At 59.8% G+C, this 22,664-nt stretch overlaps 2 protein-coding genes across 4 annotated transcripts in view; both read left to right on the forward strand.

Moving 5' to 3' along the window:
• Window positions 1–10,776, forward strand: part of FZR1 (fizzy and cell division cycle 20 related 1) — a 22,005-nt gene extending 11,229 nt beyond the window's left edge. Inside the window, exons 2-14 of one of the 2 annotated variants that reach the window (XM_070491711.1) lie at window positions 2,778–2,914; window positions 4,247–4,372; window positions 4,470–4,533; window positions 4,618–4,745; window positions 5,142–5,224; window positions 5,643–5,826; window positions 6,629–6,694; window positions 7,153–7,255; window positions 7,336–7,520; window positions 7,683–7,916; window positions 8,236–8,340; window positions 8,962–9,063; window positions 9,390–10,776. In XM_070491711.1, the coding sequence (XP_070347812.1) occupies window positions 2,846–2,914; window positions 4,247–4,372; window positions 4,470–4,533; window positions 4,618–4,745; window positions 5,142–5,224; window positions 5,643–5,826; window positions 6,629–6,694; window positions 7,153–7,255; window positions 7,336–7,520; window positions 7,683–7,916; window positions 8,236–8,340; window positions 8,962–9,063; window positions 9,390–9,431 (1,491 nt within the window). In that variant the 5' untranslated portion in view covers window positions 2,778–2,845 and the 3' untranslated portion in view covers window positions 9,432–10,776. The remainder of the gene's footprint in view (window positions 1–2,777; window positions 2,915–4,246; window positions 4,373–4,469; window positions 4,534–4,617; window positions 4,746–5,141; window positions 5,225–5,642; window positions 5,827–6,628; window positions 6,695–7,152; window positions 7,256–7,335; window positions 7,521–7,682; window positions 7,917–8,235; window positions 8,341–8,961; window positions 9,064–9,389) is intronic. The other variant, XM_044752640.2, reaches the window with a different exon arrangement.
• A 2,387-nt stretch (window positions 10,777–13,163) lies between these two features.
• Window positions 13,164–22,662, forward strand: TEKTIP1 (tektin bundle interacting protein 1). 2 transcript variants are annotated; one of them, XM_014843082.3, is made up of 4 exons: window positions 13,164–13,393; window positions 21,772–22,010; window positions 22,098–22,223; window positions 22,335–22,662. In XM_014843082.3, the coding sequence occupies exons 1-4, from the start codon at window positions 13,311–13,313 to the stop codon at window positions 22,511–22,513; spliced, it is 627 nt and encodes a 208-aa protein (XP_014698568.3). In that variant the 5' UTR covers window positions 13,164–13,310; the 3' UTR covers window positions 22,514–22,662. The 2 variants fall into 2 exon arrangements, with proteins under 2 accessions (XP_014698568.3, XP_070347817.1); XM_070491716.1 differs by having other exon boundaries at window positions 22,098–22,662.
• The last annotated feature ends 2 nt before the right edge of the window (window positions 22,663–22,664 follow it).

Raw genomic sequence — 22,664 nt, forward strand, 5'->3', positions numbered from 1 at the left:
AACAGAGCCGTGGTTGCTCCTCTGTGTGTTGGCCCCCCGGGAACCCCACTCAGGGTGGTGCCTGGGGCTCCGTTCTAGTTCACGCGTGGCCTGGCACTGTGGTCAGCGAGATGCCCGGGCCTGCCCTTGGGACACTGGCCTCCACACGGGTGTTTCCACCCGGGACAGATGCTCGACGGGTGTCTCCTGTCCTGAGTGTGGCCACTCTGCCCCAGGCGGAGTGGGGTGTGGTGAGGACACAGATGGGGCGCTGGGCCTGGCCTAGGCCCCGGGGGTGGGGGGAGGGGAGGGGAGAGTGTCAGGCTAGCAGAGGAGGAGGAGGGGGAAGTGGCCCCGCCCCCGGGAGACGTGAGGAAGGCTGGGAGGAGGGAGACAGCTGTGAACCACTTCCCGTCACTGTCCTGTGGCCCGAACGTGTCTGGGGACCTCTGCCCAGGCAGAGCTGCTGGAGGGGGCAGGAAGCCAATGACCAAGAAGGGATTTACCTGGGGCTCCCCCGGGACGGAGCCGGCACCGAGGCACCGTGCCCCCCTTCTCCCAGTGAGTAGGGGCCACTCTCTGCCGAGGGGAGCAACGGGGCTCGGGGCATGCAGGGAGGGGGTGGATGGGGGCGGGTGGGGTGGGCACCTGGGTCACGAGGCCATGTGGAGGACACAGACACTTAGGAGCCCGCTAAAGCGGCACGTGGCGTGGAACCCAGCGCAGTGACCGCTGGCCGCCGACCTGTCTCTCAGAGTCTAATCTGACGGGCTCGGCTTTGGCCGGGCTTCCGGCCTTGGGCCTGGGCCACCCTGAGGTGGCCCTGTGTGTCCCGCAGTCACAGTTAGGGACCGGGGCCTGGCAGGCTCGTGGGTGCACGGGCTCTGTTAGCACCCGGGAACCGTCAGAGAGGCCATTTGGGGATGTGGAAATGGGAATTAGGCAGATCCGCCTAAATATTTCATCGTGTGGTGGCCCGCGGAGAGGGACGAGGACGGGGTGACCAGGCCTGTCCCCTGTGACGCCAAGCTGGCCCCTTCCCCAGGTGTCGTCTTCTTAAAGGAACAAATCTTCTCGTCACTCTGCTTTCTGTCTCTGTGTCTGTGTCTCCTCTGGGGACCTCCTGTGAGTGGGTCACACAGTATGTCCTTCTGTGTCAGTGTTGTGTCACTGAGCTCCGTGTCCTCAGGTCCATCCACGTTGTGGCTGTGTCGGGATCTCCTTCCTTGTACAGCCGGATGACAGGCCGGTGTGTGCATGGACCGCACTTTATCCATGCCTCCTCTGACGGGCGCTGGGGCGTTTCTCCTTTGACTCTTGTGAGCCATGCTGGGAGGAACATTCGAGTCTAGTCTTGGTGTGGGGCCGTCGACCTTGCTGCTGGGTGACACATAGGATGCGCTGGGCCACGTGGCTGTGCCTGACTCCTTGAGGGGCTCACAGTGGGGGGTCAGTGTTCAGTGGGGACAGAGCTTCTGTTTGGGAAGGTGAGAAGGTTCTGGAGACGGGTGGTGAGGATGGCTGCACAGCAGTGTGAGTGTGCTTTGTGCCTCCAAGCTGTGCCCTTAGGATGGTTCAGCTGGTGGGCTCTATGTCGTGTGTATTTAACCAGAAGGTTTTGAAAGCCGAGTGTTGACCTGACCAGGGGGCTACGCCCAGGAGCTCATCCTCAGTCTGGCCAGCCTTCGCTTTCTGACTCCCTCCGTGTGTGGGCCGCTGTCAGCCCTGCGCCCGTGGAAGCCTTCAGGCTCCATCCAGGGAGCAGAGTGACAGTGATGGCCAGAGGCGGGGGGGGGGGGGTCCAGGGTGCGGGCAGGCGCCTGGCAGGAGAGGCTGCCGTCTGCGGAGCCCTCTGTGCCTGCTCCGTCCTGGAGACCCTTGCTGCGCCCCCTCAGCTCTGTGCTGCTCCTGAGCAGGGCAGGTTGGCAGGCCTTGAGGGGCGCAGACGCATGGGCGTTGCTGCGGGCCTGCTCGGCCCTGGGCCCGGGCTTGCCTGCATCCCGCAGTAGGAGCGTCCTCTCTGAGGCGGCCGTTCCTCTGCCCTGTCCTGGGAGTCACACAGCCCCTTCCTGCCTCAGATCTGCTCTTCCCTCTCTAGAATGTTCTTCTCTAGTCACCTCTTGCGGCTGTGCTCTCGCTTCTCTTCCTCAGAGAAGCCCGCCCGGGTTGGGTCGAGCTCGGTGGACCTGAGTGTGAGCGTGTGTCTGTCCGCTGGAGGCCAGCATCCCTGGGCCACTGCCTGGCCTGGCCGAGTGCTGGATGGCGCCTGGCGCACAGTCAGCTCTGGCAGATCCCTGAGCAGCAAACTGGGCCTTATCGAACCCCGCTTCCTGCTCGTGCACGCACGTGTGCCCACACGCACACATGCGCGTGTAGGTGGACCCCACCCCCACTCCTCGCGGGGCCTAGGGAGCGTGGACATGGTCCCGGGGCAGTTCGTGACCTCGGAGAGTCTGAAGCAGGAAGGCCACGAGATGGGGTGCGTGGGTCGGAGGAACAGGGGCCTAGGGTGAGCCCCTGGGGCCGGGGATCCATGGGAGACGCTCTAACCAGGACGAGGGCGAGGGGCCTGGCGTAAGGTCCCCTTCAGAGGAAGTGGAGAGGAGCTTGTTTGTCCCTGTCACCTCCCCACTGGTTCCAGGGCCTGTGCACTGCGGCTGAGCTCGTGCTCTGGGCTCCTGCGAGGAGGCCCTGCCACGTGGAGGGGGCTCAGGGGTCCCTGAGGAGTCCCTGCAGTCATCAGGCGGCGGTGGGGTCGTTGCCTGCCGCTGCTGACCTCTCCTGCCCTTCCTGCCCAGGCTGACCTTGACCGGCTGACCTCGGCCGGGTGACCTTGGCCGGCGGGCCGTGCCTGCCCCGCCTCGCCATGGACCAGGACTATGAGCGGCGCCTCCTCCGGCAGATCGTCATCCAGAACGAGAACACGATGCCGTGCGTGAGTACAGTGCCGTCTCGCCCCAGGGAGCGGGGGCAGACGGGGCGGGGGCAGTCAGGCCCTGGCCTTCAGCCCTCGGAGAGCAGTGGGCCGGGCGGGCAAGGAACACGGGCTGCCCCGCACCCCGGGTGTGAGCACCCCCCAGCCCCCACCCCCGCTTCCTCCTGCTGCTGCAGGGCCGCAGGCCCTCCCCCAGGTCCTGGTCAGGATGGACTGGGGGACGCAGGAGTGGGAGCTGCCTTCCGGCCCAGAGTCCCGGAGCTGGGGTGCAGATGCAGCCCCACAGCCTGCACGCGGGAGCCGGTCTGGGGGCGCTGGGCCATGGGAGCCTGTGGGGCGGCCTGACGGGCAGAGGCCCAGGGCTGCGCTCCCAGGGTGGGGCGGGGCGGAAGGGTGCTGGCGACTGAAGAGCCCTGGCCCGTTTCCTGGACCCCAGCGCCATCTAGGGGAGCCCCGTCCTAGCTCTTTCCTGCGCCCCCCAGCCATGCCCCATTTCTCGGTCGCGGGCTCCCGACGCCATAGGCCGCGTTCCCGGAGCTCCCGCGCTGGGCCATCATGGCTCTCTCGCAGGGTGTCCGCCCCCGCTGCAAGGCTCCCCCGGCTTCTGCTGCGGCCACGATCCCAGCCATATACCCGTCACTCTAGTCTCTGCGTCCAAGTTGGCATCCCTTATTCTGCGTGTGGCAGTCTCTCGTCTAAGGACACCAGGCATTAGATCTGAGGCCTCCCTAGTCCAGGATGACCATGTCTTAACTTGATTTTGCCTGCAAAGGCCCTGTTTCCAAATGAGGTCCCGTCCCACGTCCCGTTCCCAGGGGTCAGGACTTCAGCGTGTGCTTTCAAGGGACACGGTTTAACCCGCAGCAGAGCCTTTAGAGAAAGGACCTCCGGGCAGTCGAGCGGGTGGGAGGGACGCTGGGAACAACGCCCCCGCCGCACGTCCAGGCTCCGGTTGGGTGGGGTTCGGTGCGAGAATATCCATGTGGGCGCCGCCAGCGCTCCGCGCTTGGGGGTGAATGCTCTTCGTCCTTTGCTTTCAACCTTTCCATCGCCCGTGACGGCTTAGAGGGAAGGAGGCACAGCAGTGCTCCCAGGGTGTCCCTCCCGGCCTCCTCCCGCCCCACGGGGCTGGAAGACAAATGTGCCCCAGACATGGGGGCCGCTGGCAGGGTTCCCGCACGTGACTTGTTCCCCAAAACATTTGCCCTCCGCCCCTCGGGTGTCCAGGATTGACCCCTCGTTCCTCAGCCAAAGCAAGGGCAGGGGGCAGGGTGTGCTGGGCGGCGCGGTGCGCTGGGGCTCTGAGCACCCAGCCCCTTGCCGTCCTTCCAGGTCACGGAGATGCGGCGAACCCTGACGCCCGCCAACTCCCCCGTGTCCTCCCCCAGCAAGCACGGAGACCGTTTCATCCCCTCCAGAGCCGGCGCCAACTGGAGCGTGAACTTCCACAGGATCAATGTGAGGCCCCACCGTGAGGCCTGGGGCGGGCGGGACCCGGGCTGCTGGGGGCCAGGGGCGCTCCTCCCACTCACCCGCCGCCTCCCCTCCCCCGCAGGAGAATGAGAAGTCTCCCAGCCAGAACCGGAAAGCCAAGGACGCCACCTCGGACAACGGCAAAGGTCAGGAGTCAGGCCCCGCCCGGCCCCAGCTGGGGACCCCTCCCCTCTCCCCCGACCCGACCTCACTGAGCCTGGTGCCCACAGATGGCCTGGCCTACTCTGCGCTGCTGAAGAACGAGCTGCTGGGAGCTGGCATCGAGAGGGTGCAGGACCCGCAGACGGAGGACCGGAGGCTGCAGCCGTCCACGCCCGAGAAGAAGGGCCTCTTCACGGTGAGCCCCCAGGCCAGGGGACGGGCTGCCCAGACTGTCAGCCGACCGTGGGGCAGGTGCCCGCTGCGGGCTGACGGGGCCGTGGCCTCAGCATGGCTCCCTCGGGTGGTCGGGGAGCACAGGGCAGTGTCGGAAAGAGCCTGGCCGAGGTTCCTCGAGAGAAGGCTGGGGGCTGGTGGCCCCACGGGGCAGGAGAGACAGGCCAGCACTGGCCGTCATTGTCCGGAGGACGCCTCGGGGCAAGGCCTGGTTTGCCTCTGCGTTCGCGGAACCCAGGCGTGGGCCCTGGCTTCTCCCACCAGCTGTCGGGGGCCCAGCGCCTCAGGGCTTCGAGTCTGAGATCCCTGAGCTCTGGGGCTGCAGTGCCCACTCAGCGGGTGTCCCCATCCCCCGCAGTATTCCCTTAGCACCAAGCGCTCCAGCCCCGACGACGGCAACGATGTGTCTCCCTACTCCTTGTCCCCTGTCAGCAACAAAAGGTGAGTCCTCGCCTGTGGGGGCGGGGGGTGGGCAGGGCAGCCGGGCGGGGCCCGGGGGCCGTTGTCAGTCCTAGGACTGTGTGTGGGGTACAGAGGTGGCCCAGAGGACCCCCTCACTAGGGACACGCTGTGGGCTTGGTGGTGTTGGGCCTGGGCCCAGACCCAGACCCAGGGAGGACAGTCAGGGAGGGCCCCCCAGAGGGGGCACCAGGCAGAGGGGTGACAGGGCTGTCGGAGCTCAGGGTGGCCTGGCGTCCCGTGGCGCAGGGGCCGGCAGCCGCAGTGTCCCCCGCAGGTTTGGGAGCATGCGGGCGGCCGGCGGAGGAGCCCGCAGGCCCCAGGGTGGGGAGGTTCCCGCACAGCTGCCGTAGGTGGCTCAGGGGCGGGGCAGGGTCACTGTCTCGGGTGCTCCCTGCAGCCAGAAGCTGCTGCGGTCGCCGCGGAAGCCCACCCGCAAGATCTCCAAGATCCCCTTCAAGGTCCTGGACGCACCCGAGCTGCAAGACGACTTCTATCTGAACCTGGTGGACTGGTCGTCGCTCAACGTGCTCAGCGTGGGGCTGGGGACCTGCGTGTACCTGTGGAGCGCCTGCACCAGCCAGGTGGGCGCCGCTGAGCGCAGTGTGTGTGCGCGCCCGCTGGTGCACATCTGCGTCCCCGCAGGTTGCAGAGCGGCCTCCTGGTGGCCGAGCCGGGCGGGGCCATCCGGAGCCCAGGGCGCCACCCTGTGCGTCCCCACCATGGGGCCTGCCCCCAGTGCAGCCCGGGCTCTGGGGTCTGTCAGCAGTGTGGGTGGAGGCCCTGTGTCCCCCGGCCCGAGTCAGCAGAAGGGGCACGGGTAGCCGAGCTCACTGAGCCTGGGCGCCGCCGTGAGGCCCCGTCCTGATGGAGTGTGTCGTCCCCGCCGCCCCAGCGGTAAACCTCCAAGGAGCTGCCGGCCGCACCGAGGGCTTGGCTGCAGGGCGAGGGCACTGCCCTGCCGTGGGCATTCTCAGGGATGAATCCAGTGTCGGGGGGTCAGGGCAAGCACCGCCCCCTCGGTAGGAGGGCTGGCACCTCCCCCAACCACCCCCAGCCATGGCCTGCCCTGCTGGAGGGACCCCTCTGTGTGATGCCCTCGTCACCCGAGCGTCCCCCAGGCCCTGTGCAGTCAGTCATCCTTGGGCAGCCACCCAAGCAGCCAGCCACATTGTCCCCATCCCAGTCCTGGTGCCCCTGTCTCAGGCCTAGGGTGTGAGTGAGGGACGGATGAGCGAGTGGGCTGGTGGGCGGATGGATGGAGAGACGGACGGACGGATAAATGGATGGAGGGTCAGGATGGATGGATGGGTGAACGGAGGGTCAGGGCCTTGAAGGCCCAGCAGGCAGCACGTCCCTCACGCCGACTGATCCTCTTTCCTCCAGGTGACCCGGCTCTGCGACCTCTCGGTGGAAGGGGACTCGGTGACCTCCGTGGGCTGGTCTGAGCGGGTCAGTACACAGGCCGTCCCCTTCTGGGCAGAGTTGGCGCAGGGAGGTCTGACCAGGCCTCGCTGGCAGGGCCCGCCCTCCAAAGTGTCAGGGGTCTCAGAGACCCAGAGGAGCCAGACCCCAGCCTGGAGGCCACGTGTCTGGGTCCCAGGAGGGATGTCTGTGCCTTCGCCTGTCCCCGGTCTGGTGGGAATGAGACACTGGATCGGGCACGGCCCCCGCAGAGCTGCCCGCAGCCCCTAGTGGCTGGGTTTTGACAAACCTACGCTCTGTAACCGTCTTCCCGAAAAGTTCTGAGGAAGGTTGTCATCCTGATCCAAAGGGATGTGTGTTAAAGAAACAGCCTAAGGCTCCTGCGCGAGGAGGGGGAGGGGAGAGCAGGGAAGCCGGGGGCAGGCGGCCGAGTGAGTGTTCTCACGCTGGGCCTGACGCCCTCTCGCCTGCGTCCTCCGGCCTAGGGGAACCTGGTGGCCGTCGGCACACACAAGGGCTTCGTGCAGATTTGGGATGCGGCCGCGGGCAAGAAGCTGTCCATGCTGGAAGGCCACACGGCGCGTGTCGGTGAGGAGCCGCCCGGGTCCCTGGGGGCGGGTGCGACCCCCAGAGGCCAGGCCTCATCCCGCTCTTGGTCTGGCTTCCAGGGGCGCTGGCCTGGAATGCGGACCAGCTCTCGTCGGGGAGCCGGGACCGCATGATCCTGCAGAGGGACATCCGCACCCCGCCCCTGCAGTCGGAGCGGCGGCTCCAGGGCCACCGGCAGGAGGTGTGCGGGCTCAAGTGGTCCACGGACCACCAGCTCCTCGCCTCAGGGGGCAACGACAACAAGGTAGGCACCCCGACCCCTCACTGGCCCGGCCTCAGCCTGTCCCTCCCACCTGGCCAGCCCCCTCTGAGAGCAGGGGTGGAGAGGGTGCACCCCCAGGGGACCCCGAGTGAGGACCGTGATGGGGGCCGCCGCCACCCCGGCCTCACAGCCACTGCCCCCCAGCTGCTGGTTTGGAACCACTCGAGCCTGAGCCCCGTGCAGCAGTACACGGAGCACCTGGCAGCTGTGAAGGCCATCGCCTGGTCCCCGCACCAGCACGGGCTGCTGGCGTCCGGCGGAGGCACGGCCGACCGCTGCATCCGCTTCTGGAACACGCTCACGGGGCAGCCGCTGCAGTGCATCGACACGGGCTCCCAGGTGTGCAACCTGGCCTGGTCCAAGCACGCCAACGAGCTGGTGAGTGTGGGCCCCCAGCCTGGGGGCGCTCGGCCGGGTGCTCGGCTAGGCGCTGCAGGCGGGCAGAGCACGAGCCCTGGGCCCATCACGGCCTCCCCTGGGGTCCTGGGGGAAGCCAGGCCCCTGCCCCCAGGTCTCAGAGGACCTGGGCTCAGTCAGCCAGCGGCCCCGTCTCCATCCAGCCATCACCGAGTGCAGGGGGAGGGGCTGTCACCGTGGTCTGCACCACGAGGCAGGCCCGTTGTCCTTGTTCCCAGGGGTGTGTTGGGCCCAGGGCTGCGGGAGGAGCCCCAGGGCCCATGGCGCCGTCTCCCCACAGGTGAGCACGCACGGCTACTCGCAGAACCAGATCCTGGTCTGGAAGTACCCGTCTCTGACGCAGGTGGCCAAGCTGACCGGCCACTCCTACCGGGTCCTCTACTTGGTGAGTCCGCCGGGCCCGGGGCAGGGGGTCAGCCACTCCAGCGCAGGGGCCTGGACCCAACCGCCCGGCGGCTGGTGCCCTCGGGCGTCCAGTGGCGGCATCGCTTTGGGCCTCCTGGGCCAGACTCTCCCCCCGCCCTGTGGGGAAGGGCGGCTGTGCCTCCTCGAGTCTCTACCTGGGTGTTTATTTTCACACGCGTGTGCACACGCACACAGCCGCTGCCAGAAGTGCCCCGTGCCAACGGCTGCGGTTGTCTCTGGACGGTTCAGAGTCGTTTGCACGAGGCTGGAGAAGGAGCCCGTCTCCTGGCCATGCTCCTTCTTCCGTTTTCTGTGTCATACCAGAAAGAAATGTTCTGTGCTGCATCTAGCCTATCCCTTGCCCAGCGTCACAGAGCAGGCCGTTCCTCCTGGAGATAGGGTGGTGGCATCCTCCGTGTTTTCAGATGAACACTCCACCCCAGGTCTGCTGGGGCAGCCTCGGGCCTGCCTTCCCTTTCCGAGCTGGCAGCCGAGGCTCGCTGTGGCTTTGGGGCCCGACTCCCTGCCCCTGGCTCCTGCCATCCTCTGTCGGCGGGGCCATCTGCAGGGCACAAGGACGATGGCATCTGTCCCTCTGCAGGCGATGTCCCCTGATGGAGAGGCCATCGTCACTGGTGCTGGAGATGAAACCCTGAGGTTCTGGAATGTCTTTAGCAAAACCCGTTCGACAAAGGTAAAGTGGGTCGGTATCAGTGCCAGCTGTCCCCCTGCGCGTCCCCTCGGCCTGTCCCCTGGCCGTCCCCCACCACCCACGGCCCCATTGATCTCTCCCCGGGGGTCCCCCTGGGTGCCCTGCCCCTCTGCTCCTGCATGGCTGTGCACCCCTAGCCACATTGCATGGGGCCCTCAGGGCCTGGTGACCCCACACCTTGGGCGCTGGGAAGCCGCCCACCCCAGCCCCCTGGCCCGAAGCCTTGGGTTCCCCCTGGGATGAACATCCCCCCCTGCTGAGCCACTTGCAGGAGGCTGCTGGGGCTGCAGCTCAGCGTCGCCCCGTGTGCCCTGCAGGAATCCGTGTCCGTCCTCAACCTCTTCACCAGGATCCGGTAAAGCCGCGGGCCCGCCGTCCCAGTCGGCAGATGGCCCGTCAGCGCGCACGGACCCTCCCCTCCCCGCTCGTGGGCCCGGAGGCAGGCGGCCGGGTGGGCGGGGAGCCGGGCCTGGAGAGACCCTGAAGCTTCTCATTAAAGCCTGATTGTGAGCCTGTCGCCGGTGTCTGGGGCGGGGACGTCGTCGGCCCCAGGAGCGGGCCCTGCCTCGGACCAGCTGCCCTCAGAGAGAGCTGGACGCCTCCTGGCCCCCGCCCGCTTCCGTTCGTGCCGGCACCACCTCGGGGCTGCATGCTCTTCCCAGAAGCTTGTGCTCACCACCGCCACCCCTGCCACACCTGCCATGGGACGCACGGCTGGACGCCAGGCCGGCCGTCCGCAGGAGGACCCGAGTGCTGGGCCGGCGTGCCACCTCAGGTTGGCCCGTGGGTCAGAGGGACGTTGCCACCTCTGAGGTTTCTTCGTGGCCGCCTCTGCCGTCCTGCCCCGGCAGCCACCCTGGGGATGTTTCCGGGGACCCAGCTGGGTGGCAGGAGCAGGCCCCAGGCAGCTCCATGCCGAAGGAGGTCATCTGGAGATGGACCGGCTGTCCCGGCAAGACTGAAGTCACCTCGTGTCACCATGTCCTCACCCTGACCGTGTGCCATCCTTGTCACTGACGGGCTCACAGCCCTGTTCCCTTCCCTAGTGGGACTCCGGCTCTTGTGGCATGCTGGACGGCCAGTTAGGGGGCCTGAGGGCCGAAGTGACCCCAAGGGCCAGGTCCTGCGGGTGCCCGGCCATCCTTCCCAGCCTTCCCTCCAGGCCCACCATGGGTCCTGTCCATCTGCACCTCCAGCTCTGGGGCAGCCAGCTGGTCCCCCAGAAGCTTCCTGAGCTTTCCCAGACCCTGTCCCACCTCCTCGTCCTCTGCCCTGTCCCCAGCTGCGCCCGGGCCCGCTCCCTCTGACCTTAGCTCCAGACCAGGAGAAATCGGATGGGAGGGAGGTTGGGCCGCGGCCTGAGCGCCACCTCCCCCTCAGGTCGGGGCCGAGCAGGCCTGGGCGGGGCGAGGGTCCTGCAGGGCCCGGGGACGGCCGCACAGAGACCCCATCACCCCACTCCCGGGTTCTGGCAGCCTCATGCTCCCGCACCGCCGGCCTCGTGTGTGCATGTGTATATACGTATCTGGGACTTTTCTTTGGACGTGTTCGTGTCTCTGTAGACGGGTCCCCGCAGTGTGTGAGGCTGGCTGGGGAGGGCAGGGGGCCGAGGGCGCCGCCTTCCGCGCCCGGAACCTGCCTGGACTCGGGGTGGGCGAGGGGCAGTGTACATAGATGTGTGTATTTCGATCCGTCGAGACCTTATTTTTGTTTGTTCGAGTCTTTTTTTTAAGAAGAAAACAGCCCGTCTGTGGTCCCCCGCCCCGTGCAGTGGCCAAAGGGCCTGGGAGCGGTCTGTGTGCGAGCCCCTGGGTGCCGCCCGACCCGACTGCACCAGGGCAGCCAGCTGAGAGTGGCAAGGCTGTTCCCGGCGCGCGAGCTGGGTGGAGGGGAGGCGACGGGCGCCCGGCGCAGAGCCAGCCTAGGTCTCATGTAATGAATGCTGTGTCATTGTCATTAAACCAGAGTGGGTTCATGCACACCTAGGGCTGGCTGTCCCTCTGTCTGTCTGGTGCCCAGCTGGGGTGGGGGCCCACAGCTGGAGTCTGCACACACCCGGGGCCCCAGACCAGCCTGAATGTCACAGACGGGCAGCGAGCAGCTGGCCCTGGGCGAGCTGGCTGCAGAGACCACTCGTGGGCCGTCTGCGGGGGGCACCGGGGTCCCTGAATCTGTGGTCCCTGAGGCCGAGGGTGTGGGTTCCTGCTGGTCCTTGGGGCCCAGCTGGGTACCCCTGCTGTGGGGAGGAGGAGACCCCAGTGGCTGTCTGGGCGAGGAGCATGGGGCCCAGGTGGCCTGCGCTTGCAGTGAGGGCTGGCGGAGGGGGCGCACAGCAGCTCTCGGGGGCCAGGCGCTGCTGCTGCCTCCGGCTGCCCGACAGGGGGACCGAGGCCTGCGGGGGCCCTGCACGCAGGAGGGCTGGCTGGGCTGGGGCGAGGCTGGTCTCTGTTGATGCCCGAAGTTGCTTTTGCGATGAAGGGAGAGGGAGCGGTGCTGACAGAGGGGAAGGTCGAGGCGTGGTGGCAGGGGGGCGAGGGTGGAGTGGCAGAAGGCGCGCGTCCCCGCGGGGGGCACAGGAGCCTCCAGGCGGCGAGCTCAGGGGCGGGGAGCATGGCCAGGGCGCTAAGGCGCAGAGGAGAGGGGTGGCGGAAGTGACCGAGGGGGAGCGGGAGGTCCGGGGCCTGGAAAGCCAAGCCAGAGGGGAGGCTGATGGGGTAGCAACACGGGATGCGGCCGGCAGGCTGGGGGCCCTGGGGTGTTGAGAAGGGGGTAAGGCCCCTGCAGCGAGCTGCTGCCCGCACCGGGTGGCGCAGCCCAGGCCCCTCCCTCCAGGTGCAGACCCCCGTCCTGGGCAAAGGGATGAGACCAGACCCCAAGACCTTCTGTTGTGGCATGTGAGTGGCACAGTAGAGCCTTAGGAAGCCCACGTGGCTGTCACAGTAGGAAGCCTTGGGAAGAGGCAGCTTTGAGTAGAGGCCACTACACACCTGACATTGAACCCTCGGCCTGAAGGAGAGCAGGAGACACCTGAGCAGAGGGTGTTCCAGGCAGTGGGCACAGCCCATGCAAAGGCCCTGGGGCAGGCCCCGGCCTGGCGTGTGGGAGAAACAGTGAGGAGGCCCATGTGGCTGGAGCAGAGGGAGTGAGGGGGACAGAGGGAGGAAGAGATGGAGCAGGTCGTGTGGGCCTTAGTGGGCCTGGGCGGGACTTGGGCTTCTCCCTTGAGGGGTGGGGAGCCCTGGGTGTGTGCTGACCTGGGAAGGGAGGAGACTGCTGTGTGGAGACCCGACAACCGGGGGCAGGGGCACAGAGAGACAAGGGAGGAGGCTTTGTCTAGGAGGGTGATGATGTGACCCTCGCGGGGACCAGGTGGGGGTGGTGAACAGTGGAGATTCTGGGGTTTTGTTCCGTTTTTTTTATTTTGATAAAATACACATAACATACAATTTACTGTCTTAAACTGTACAATTCAGTGGGTTTTAGTATATTTATTATGTTGTGCTGCCATCACCACTAATTCCAGAACATTCCATCTCCCCCAAAAGAAACCCCCGTCCCCATCAGTCACTCCCCAGCCCCTGGCCCCCACAAGCCCGCTCTCTGTCTGTGGATCTGCCTGTTCTGGACGTTTCCTGTCAATGGGGTCACACGCCGTGTGTCCTTCTGTGTCTGCTTCTCTCCCTGAGCGTCGTGTGTTCAGGTCCGTCCACGTGCAGCTGTGTCAGGGCCTCGCTCCTCGTCACGGCTGCGTTGTGCTCCAGCGTGTGGATGGACACACTGTGGATCCGTTCTGCGGTTAATGGGCATTGAGCTTTGGCTGCTGTGAACATGGGTGTGCAGGGTTTCACTCTGGTTTATTCTGGTAACACGAAGGACTGGATGGTGGTGGGGTGAGAAGAGAGGAGCTGGGGACTCGGGTCCCAGCCTGAGCCCTGGGAGGGTGGAACTGAGGATGCGGGAGGGGAATCGGGAACCTTCGTTCAGCTGGCAGACCCACCGTGGGAGTGTTGGGAAGGGCCCAGCTCGAGGTACCAGGAGGCAGGGCTCACGGCTAGACCCCCCCCCAGGGGTGTCCCCACCTCCTGCCTGCAGCCTCTGCCCTCAGCCGGGGGAGGGGCCTGGATGGGGCCGGGCTGGCCAGCGCCGTTGCCAGGACACCCAGGGTGGGCGGCCTTTGTTGCTGTCAACAGTGGTCCCCAGGCCTTCTAGGCCAGAGCTCCTGGGACCCGGAGGCAGACATGCAGAGCCTGCAGCGGGACCCTGCCCTGCCCTACGTCCCGCGGGGGACCCTCGAAGTGGACTCCCCGGCTCCTCTGTACAGGTGGGCGCCCACCCCGCCCCGCACGGAGCGAGCTCGCTGGGTCTCAGGCCACATGGCCTGGGTCTGGCTTCTCTCCAGCGGCCCAGGGGGAGCCCACGGCTTTGGGCCAGGGCGGCTGGGGTGGGCGGCTTCCCAGTGCTCCAAGGTGTGGGGGCACCAGGCCCTGAGGACCCTGTGCAACATGGCTAGGTGTGCACAGCGACGCAGGAGCAGAGGGGCGGTGCCGCCCTTCCGCATCCTAACCCCGCTGCTCCTGCATCCCCCCCCATGCCCAGCTCCCCGGCCCCATAGACGGCCCGTCTGTGCACCACTCCAGCATCCTAGCCGGGCGGCTCCACATCCCCTCCCCGCCCCCGACCCCGGTACCCAGCTCCCAGCTGGTGTGCAGAGCGCACCAGGCTGTGCCCACGGGAGTGGTCGCTGTGCCCAGCACGGAATGAACCAGTGTCTGCGTGAGCCCCACACATCCGTCCTCCCCCAGCTCTGGCGGCCAGAGTCAGGGATCCAGGGGGTCCCCCCGGGCCTCATGTCAGGGGGCTCTGTCCCGTGTCTCTCCCAGCTTCCGGTGACTCACTGGCACGCCTTGGTGGCCCTGGGCCTGTGGGGGCCTCACTCCCATCTCTGCCTCCGTCATGGCGCGCCTTGCCCGTCTGTGTCCAGATGCCCTCTCCTTACAAGGGCCCAGGCCGTGCAGCCGGCCCGCCCTCCCCAGCATGACCTCACCTCCACAGAGTCCTGCACTCGCCCCTGCTTCCACGGGAGGGCACGTGAATCTGGGGGGACTTCCAGCCCTGGAAAGCATTGTTAATAAGGACTGCTTACAGTGACTAACGGATGAGTACGCGGCTCTCAAAACAGGAGCGAGCAGCTTCTGCTCTGTGTCCAAAGAAAGGCATCAAGGAAAGGTGTGAAATGGAGCGGAAAATGCACACGGATTGAGCTCAGGGCCAGTCTTCCTCAGCAAAAAGAGGGGGATTGGCAGTAGTTAGCTCAGGGCTAACCTTCCTCAAAAAAGAAAAAAAAAGTGAAGCGGTGAGCAAGGCAGATCCACGCACGCTGCCTCCTCCTGGAAGCGGGCAGAAGAAATGAGGGTGGCAGCCCACATGCCGGGGGCTGGCGGCTGGGGCAAGAGGGGACACTTTTTTTTAACACTAATTTTTATTTCAATGCAAGGAAATCTCTTGATTCGAGACCAAAAGGCATTCATTTGTCATGAGAAAAAACTTTTTCCCAGCTATAATGTTTGTTTTTTCATGAGGGATCATTGGCAACATAGAGACTCACACGCGTCTTATTTTAGAGCGTTTTAAGCGCGTCTCACAAACCAGGTGCCTTTTGCAGTTCAGAAACGTTCACTTCTAAAGGGTGGGGCGTCCCTTGAAATCCCCCTGGCGGGGCAAACCCGGTGATGTGGGGTTCCCCAGATGGACGATCTGGAACCGGCCAGGCCAATCCTGGCTTTTTCTCTCTTTTTTTTTTTTTCTTTTTTTAAACTTAAGATGATGCCAGAAATACTTAGAAAATCACCTTCTGTGTATTTCATTGGTGTGAGGCTTATATTATGAAAGGTTCCTATCAGTATTAACAAGGGTTATTTTCATGCTTAACCCTTTATAGCTGCTCTGCTTGACTAAAAAGGTCCTATTAGAATCAACTTGTTTTGCAGAAAACAGGTAAATGTAAGTTGTTTGCTCAAGTGGAAAATGTGAGCATGGATATTCCTTAAACTAGGGTTTCTATTTCAAAGTAAGTTTTCTTGTCATGTTACGGTTCAAAAGGAAAGTCACTTGAACTGGAATTGATACTGTGGTAACTTCCATCCTGCTTTTCTGTTCGTGCATCAAGAAGAAACCGATCCTCAGTAATGCACCTATCGTCTTCTCTTTTTAGCCTCTGACCCTCTTCACCGGGCTCTCCCACCCCCGCCCCCGCCTCTGGCAACCACAGTCTGTTCTCTTATCCATGAGCTTGTCGTTGTCTAGATTCCACGTGTAAGAGATCATACAGTGTTTGTCTTTCTCTATTCCACTGTGCATAATGCCCTCAAGCTCCAGCCATCTTGTCACAAACGGCACAATCTCATCCTTTTTGCTGGCTGAGTAATATTCCATTGCATATATATGTACACACACCTCATCTTCTTCATCCACTCATCCATTGTTGGAAACTTAGGTCGTTTCCATGACGATTGTAAATAAGGCTGCGATGAACGCGGGCGTGCATAGATCTTTTCGCGTTAGTGTTTTTCTTTTCTTCTAGGAAACACCCAGAAGTGGGATTGCAGGATCGTATGAGAATTCTAGTTTTTGAGGAACCTCCATGCCATTTCCCATAGTGGCCGCACCAATTTACATCCCACCAGCCACGCACCAGGCTTCCCTTTTCTCCATGTCCACTTGTTATCTGTCGACTCTTTGCTGATGGCCATCCTAAGAGGTGTGCGGTGGCATCTCATGTGGTTTTCATTGGCACTTCCCTGATGACTAGTGATGTCGAGCATCTCTCTGTGTCGTCTTTGGAAAAACCTACTCGGATCCTCTGCCCATTTTTTAATCAAATTTTTTTTATTGAATTGTATGAGTTCTTTATATATTATGGATATTAGTCCCTTATCAGAGAGATGATTTGCAAATCTTTTCTCCCATTCAGTAGGTTCTCTTTTCATTTTGTTGATGGTTTCCTTTGCTGTGCAGAAGCTCTTTAGTTTGATGTAGTCCCACTTATTTGCTTTCATTGTTTCCATTTTTTGGCGTCCGATTAAAAAAATCACCAAGACCAACGTCAAGGGGCTTACTGCTTATGTTTTTTTCCATGAGTTTTATGGTTTCAGGTCTTACATTAAAGTCTTTGATCTCCTCTGACTTAATTTTTGTGTTTGGTGTAAGATAGCGTCCAGTTTCATTCTCTTGCATGTGGCTGCCCAGTTTTCCCAACACCATTTATTGAAGACCCTGTCCTTTCCCCATTGTGTACTCTTGCCTCCTGTGTTGTAAATTAACTGACCATATGTGCGTGGGTTTATTTCTGGGCTCTCTCTTCTGTTGTGTTGATCTATGTGTCTGTTTTTATGCCAACACCATACTGTTGTGATGGCTGTAGCTTTGTAGTACAATTTAAAATCAGGGAGCACGATGCCTCCAGCTTTGTTCTCCTTTCTCAAGATTTCTTTGGCTTTTTGGAGTTTTTTCCAGTTCCATACGGGTTTTAGGATTATTCTAGTTCTTTGAAAAATGCCATTGGAATTTTGATGGGGATTCCATTGAATCTGTAGATTGCTTTGGGTAATATGGACATTTTAACAACGATTGTTCCAGTCCTTGAGCAAGGACTATCTTTCCCTTTATTTGTGTCTTCAGTTTCTTTCATCAGTGTCTTCTAGTTTTCAATATACAGGTCTTTCATCTCCTTGGTTAAATTTATTGTTAGGTATTTACTCTTTTTGATGCAACTGTAAAGGGGGTTGCTTTCGTTCTCTTTCTGCTGATTCCTTATTGGTGTATAGAAATGCAGTAGATTTTTTTGCATATTGACTCTCTACCCTGCAACTTTACTGAATTTGTTGGTCCTAACAGTTTTTTGATGAGGTCTTTAGGGTTTTCTGTATATGATGATGTCATCTGCAAAGAGTGACAGGCTTTCTTCTTCTTCTCCAGTTTGACTGCCTTTTATTTCTTTTTCCTGCCTAATTGCTCTGTCTACGACTTCCAATACTAGGTTGGATGTGGTGAGAGTGGGCATCCTTGTCTTGTTCCTGGTCCTAGAGGAGAAGCTTCCAGCTTTTCACCGTTGACTTTGATGTTGGCTGTGAGCTTATCATATGTGGCCTTTATTATGTTGGGGTATTGTTCCCTCTGTACCCACTTTGTTGAGAGTTATCATGAAAGAATGTTGAATTTTATCAAGTGCTTTTTCTGCATCTATCGAGATGATCATGTGGTTTTCATTCTTCATTCTTCCGAGGCGGTCTGTCACCGTGACTGATTTGCAGGTGTTGAACCACCCCTGCATCCCTGGAATGAATCCCTCTGGGTCACGATGTGGGATCCTGTAATGCATCGTTGAATTCAGTCTGCTAATATTTTGATGAGGACTTTTGCATCTACATTCATCAGGGATATTGGCGTCTAGTTTTCTTTTCTTGTGGCCTCCTTGCCTCATTCTGGTATCAGGGTAATGCTGGCCTCATGCAATGAGTTTGGAAGTGTATGGTCTCTCCTGTTTTTGGAAGAGTTTGAGAAGGATAGGTATTAAATCTTTGTTTGGTAGAAGTCACAGTGAAAGCATCCGGTCCTGGACTTTTGTTTGCTGGGAGATTCTTGATTACTGATTCAACCTTCTTACTAGTAATTGCTCTGGTCACATTTTCTGTTTCTTCGTGATTCAGTCTTGGTAGGTTGTATGTTTCGAGGAATTCATCCATTTCTTCTAAGTTACCCAATTTGTTGACATTCACTCATTTGTAGTGTCTCTTACAACCGTTTATTTCCTTGGTTTCACTTGTAACTTCTCTGTCGTTTCTGATTTTATTTATTTGAGTCCTCTCCCATTTTTTTACAGGTTTGTCACTTTTGTTCATCTTTTCAAAGAACCAGCTCTTAGTTTCATTGATCTTTCCTATTATCTTTTTAGTCTGTTTAATTTATTTGCACTCTGATCTTTATTATTTTCTTCTTTCTTCTGCCTTTGGGCCTCATTTGTTCTTCTTTGTCTCGTTCCTTTAGGTGTAAAGTTAGATTGTTCATCTGAGATTTTTCTTGTTTCTTGACATAGGCATTTATCACTATGAACGTGCCTCTTAGAACTGCTTTTGCTGCATCTCAGATTTGGGTATGTCGTATTTCCATTTTTTTGGTCTCAAGGTTATTTTATTTCTCTTTAGATTTCTTCTTTGACCCATTGGTTGTTCATTAGCACGTTGTTTAATCTCCACACATGTATCAATTTTCCAGTTTGCTTAGTGTAATTTCTATTTTCAAACCATGTGGTCAGAAAAGATGTTTGATATGACTTAAGTCTTCTTAAATGTACTGAGACTTGTTTTATGGCCTAACATAGGGTCTCTCCTGGAGAATGTTCCATGTGCACTTGAGAAGAATGTGTGGTCTGCTGCTATTAGATGGAATGTTTTGTATATATCTCTTAAGTCCATTTATTCTAATGTGTTGTTTAAGGCCAGTGTGTCATTTTTTTCCAAAAGTTTTTTTGTTTGTTTGTTTTTGTTTTTTTGGTGAGGAAGATCAGCCCTGAGCTAACATCCATTTCCAATCTTCCTCTTTTTGCTTGAGGAAGATTTGCCGCAAGCTAACATCTGTGCCAATCTCCCTGTATTTTGTATGTGGGATGCTGCCACAGCGTGGCTCAATGAGCAGTGTGTAGGTCCACGCCCGGGATCCAAACCTGCAAACCCAAGGCCACCTAAGCAGAGTGCACGAACTTAACCAGTATGCCACCAGGTCGGCCAACAGTGTGTCCTTACTGCTTTTCTGTGTGAATGCTCTATCCATGGACATAAGTGGGGGTATTAAACTCCCCAACTAGTATTGTCTTGCTGTCACTTTCCCCCTTTAGGTCTCTTAATATTTATTTGGTGTATTTATGAGCCCCTCTGTTGGGTACATAAATACTTAGAGATGTTATATCTTCTTCTTAGATTGACCCTTTTATCATATGTAATGATGAATCTCTTGGTCTCTTTCTACAGCGTTTGTTTTAAAGTCTATTTTGTGTGATATGAAAATAGCTACCCCAGGTTTTTGGTTTCCATTTGCATGAAACATCTTGTTTCATTCCTTCACCTTCAGTCTGTGTGTCCTCACATCTGAAGTCAGTATCCTGTAGGCAGCATATAGATGTTTTGTTATCCAATCAGCCACTCTGTCTTTTGATCAGAGAACTTAGTCCATTTACATTTAGAGCAATTATTGATAGGCTGTACTTATTGTCATTTTGTGAATTGTTTTCTGGCTGTTTTGCAGTTCTCTGTTTCTCTCTCGCTTCCTTCCCTCGTGTTGCATGACTTTCTGTAGTGTTACGCTTAGGTTCCCTTCTCGTTATCTCGTGTGTATCTACTGTGTGTGCTTGCTTTGTGGTGATGAGGCTCACGGATACCTGATCCCAGTGTAAAGCTCTACATCTTTACTCCCCACCACGTTTTATATCCTCAATGTCACATTTTACATCTTTTGTCTTGTGTCTCCCTTAACTAATCATTGGACTTAGTTGTTTTTCCTACTTTTGCTTTTAACTTTCATATTACATTTATAAGTGATTAAGCCACTATTTTTACTACATATTTATCGCTACTGGTCAGATTTATACTTTCACATGTTTCCCTGTTACTAATTAGTGCCCTTTCTTTTCAGCTTAAAGAAGTCCCTTTAGGGGCTGGCCCGGTGGCGCAGCGGTTAAGTGCGCACGTTCCGCTTCAGCGGCCCAGGGTTCGCCGGTTTGGATCCCAGGTGCGGACATGGCACCGCTTGGCACACCATGCTGTGGCAGGCGTCCCACATAGAAAATAGAGGAAGATGGGCACGGATGTTAGCTCAGGGCCAGTCTTCCTCAGCAAAAAGAGAAGGATTGGCGGCAGTTAGCTCAGGGCTAATCTTCCTCAAAAAAAAAAAAAAGTCCCTTTAACATTTCTTTTAAGGCCAGTTTAGTAGTGATGACTTCTTTTAGCTTTTGCGTGTCTGGAAATCTCTTCCTCTCCCCTTCAATTCGGAATGATAACCTAGCTGGGTAGTTTTCTCAGTTGAAAGTTTTTCCTTTCAGCACATGCCACTCCGTTCTGGCCTGCGAAGTGAGAACCCTGCCATGGTCTCACGGGGGTTCCCTTGTACGGAACAAGTTGGCCTCCTCTCGCTGTTTCTAAGATTCTCTCCTTGTCCTTAACTCTTGGCATTTTGATGACAATCTGTCTTAGCATGAGTCTCTTTGGATTCATCTTATTTGGACCCTCTGGGCTTCCTGGGTCTGGATGTCTGTCTCCCTGCCCAGGTTAGGGGAGCTTTCAGTCTCTATGTCCTCAGACAGGACTCCTGCCCCTTCTTCTCTCTGTTCTCCTTCTGGGACCCCTGTAATGCGAGTGTTGGTCTGCTTGATGTCGTCCCATAAGCCCCTCGTGCTATCTTCACCATTTTTCACTCTTCTCTTTGCTGCTCCGATTGGGTGACTCCCCTGCCTGGTCCTCAGTGGGCCGACCCTCTGTTCTGGTTTGCCTGTCTTCTCTCCCACCCTCTGGTGTGTTGTTTGACTGAACTGAAGGCCCCACCTTTCATGAGACCTGTGGGTTCCGGTTCTCCATGACCGATCATCTGCTGGAGCAAGGACCCTGAGCCGGCGCCCTGTGCGAGGCAGAGATGGAAGCCTTCTGTCGGAGCCCTGCTGGGCCATCCGGGGCCGACCCCTCATCCTCTGGGGGGATTTCCCAGGAGCAAGCTCGCCAGGTCAAAGCACAGGCCCGTCTTTGCATCCAGGAAGGAACTGCCATTCGAGGTTTCCAGTCAAGCAGGTTTCCCTGCAGCTTCCCCAGCTTTGGGTCTTGTCACTTTTCTTCATTTTTAGTATCAATGATACTTCACTGAGGTTTGATTGTTGCCATGATGAGCGTATCTCCGCTCCTTTGTCTGCAATGCAGCCTCTGTTCCTTAAACGGCCCCCTGCTGCCCCAGGACCTTTGCACATGCCGCCCCCTCTGCCTCAGGGAAGCCCTCCTGGTGCCTTCAGCCCAGGGCAGTCTCTGGCACCAGAGGCCCCTGGAACAGACACGTAACTACATAGTTTCTCCTTTCAACGAGAGCTCGGCCTCACTCCCAGCTGGCCCCTAACGACTGGGTGCAGGACGATGGCACAGGGTTCCCCAAGGGCCTGCCCGGGAGTGTGGGCACCCCCACGTGCTTTTCCTGTGTCCCCAGTCCATGGCTCTCAGGCCAAACCAACAGGCACCCACTCAGCAGCAGCCTAGATTCCTTGCTCCTGACGCACCTCCAGGCCAGGGGGCTGCCTGGAGGAAGGGGCCTGCAGGGCTGAGAGGCTGGACAAGGTCAGGATCCCAGGAGAGGCCAGAGCCTTCGTCCCTCCCTGGAGTCCCCTTGGGAAGAGGCAAGAAAAGCTGAAAGGTTTGGGAGGGTCCTGGGGAGCCAAGGACGATGCGGCAGAGGAGGGGGCCACAAGGGGTCAGCCGGCCCACCTCTGCCAGCCCGGGTGGGGGTGTCCAGCGCTGAAGGACAGATAGGGCCGGGTGGGGCCCGAGGCAGGCCCCCGTGCCATGGCCAGGCTTCCGCACCCTCAGCGTGGCAAGGCCCCTCCTGGAGACGGGCAAGCGGAGGCCCGGAGAGGACAGGGCGGCCGTGGGCTCAGCCTCCCCCACCTCCCGCCCCCAGCGATGACTACTTGTCCCTGGAGGGGCCCCGCTGGGCGCCGGCCATCAAGCAGGCCACACGCTGGAAGTACACGCCCATGGGGCACGACGCGGCCGGCCAGCTGTGGTACACTGGCCTGACCAACTCGGACCCCCGTGAGGCCTGGTACACGCTCCCGAGGTCCCCGGACAGCCCCTACCGCGAGGCCTACGCCCGCTGGCACGGATGCTACAGCCATCGGGAGCGGAGCCTGCCGTCAGGTGAGCGCCCGGGCCCCCGGCCAGCCCCAGGGAAGGTGGGACGACGGAGAGCGGAGATGACCTCCCCCCTCCCCACGCCCCCTGCAGCCTACACCCTGCGCCTCCGCGAGACTGCCTGGTATGACCCGGTGGTCCCCGCGCAGTCCGGGGCGCCCTGCCCGCGATGGGGCAGCATGCTGTGGAAGGACAGAGCCACCCCCGGCAAGGAGTACGGTGAGGAGTGGCCGGGCCAGGGAATGGGGACGGGGGCGGGTGGCCCCCAGAGGGGGGAACCTGCCCGGGGACGGAGGTGGGGCCAGGAGGTGACAGGTCCTGGCCCTGCAGTGGTCAACAGACACCAGCACGGGGTGGAGCCGCTGTGGCGGGCGTCCGATTATGTGCCGTTCCTGTCCGCGCCCCAGCGCCCGCGCCACACCAGCCAGATGTACCGGCAGTGGAACCTGGAGCCTTACTGTCCCTCCACCGGCCAGCGGGCCCCAGCTGTCCCCACGGCCCCTTGCTGATACAGACCTGCTGCCCAGGCGGCCGTGTGTCTGTCCACACGAGGACGGGATAGGGATGGGCGGGCAGCTGGGGGGCGCTAGTGACTGAGCCCGGGCGGACGCAGGGCCCCAGCCGTCCCCTCCCCTCCTGGTCCCAGCAAACAGCCAGCGA

Source organism: Equus asinus, chromosome 20 (assembly GCF_041296235.1).
Source record: "Equus asinus isolate D_3611 breed Donkey chromosome 20, EquAss-T2T_v2, whole genome shotgun sequence".
Taxonomy (NCBI): domain Eukaryota; kingdom Metazoa; phylum Chordata; class Mammalia; order Perissodactyla; family Equidae; genus Equus; species Equus asinus.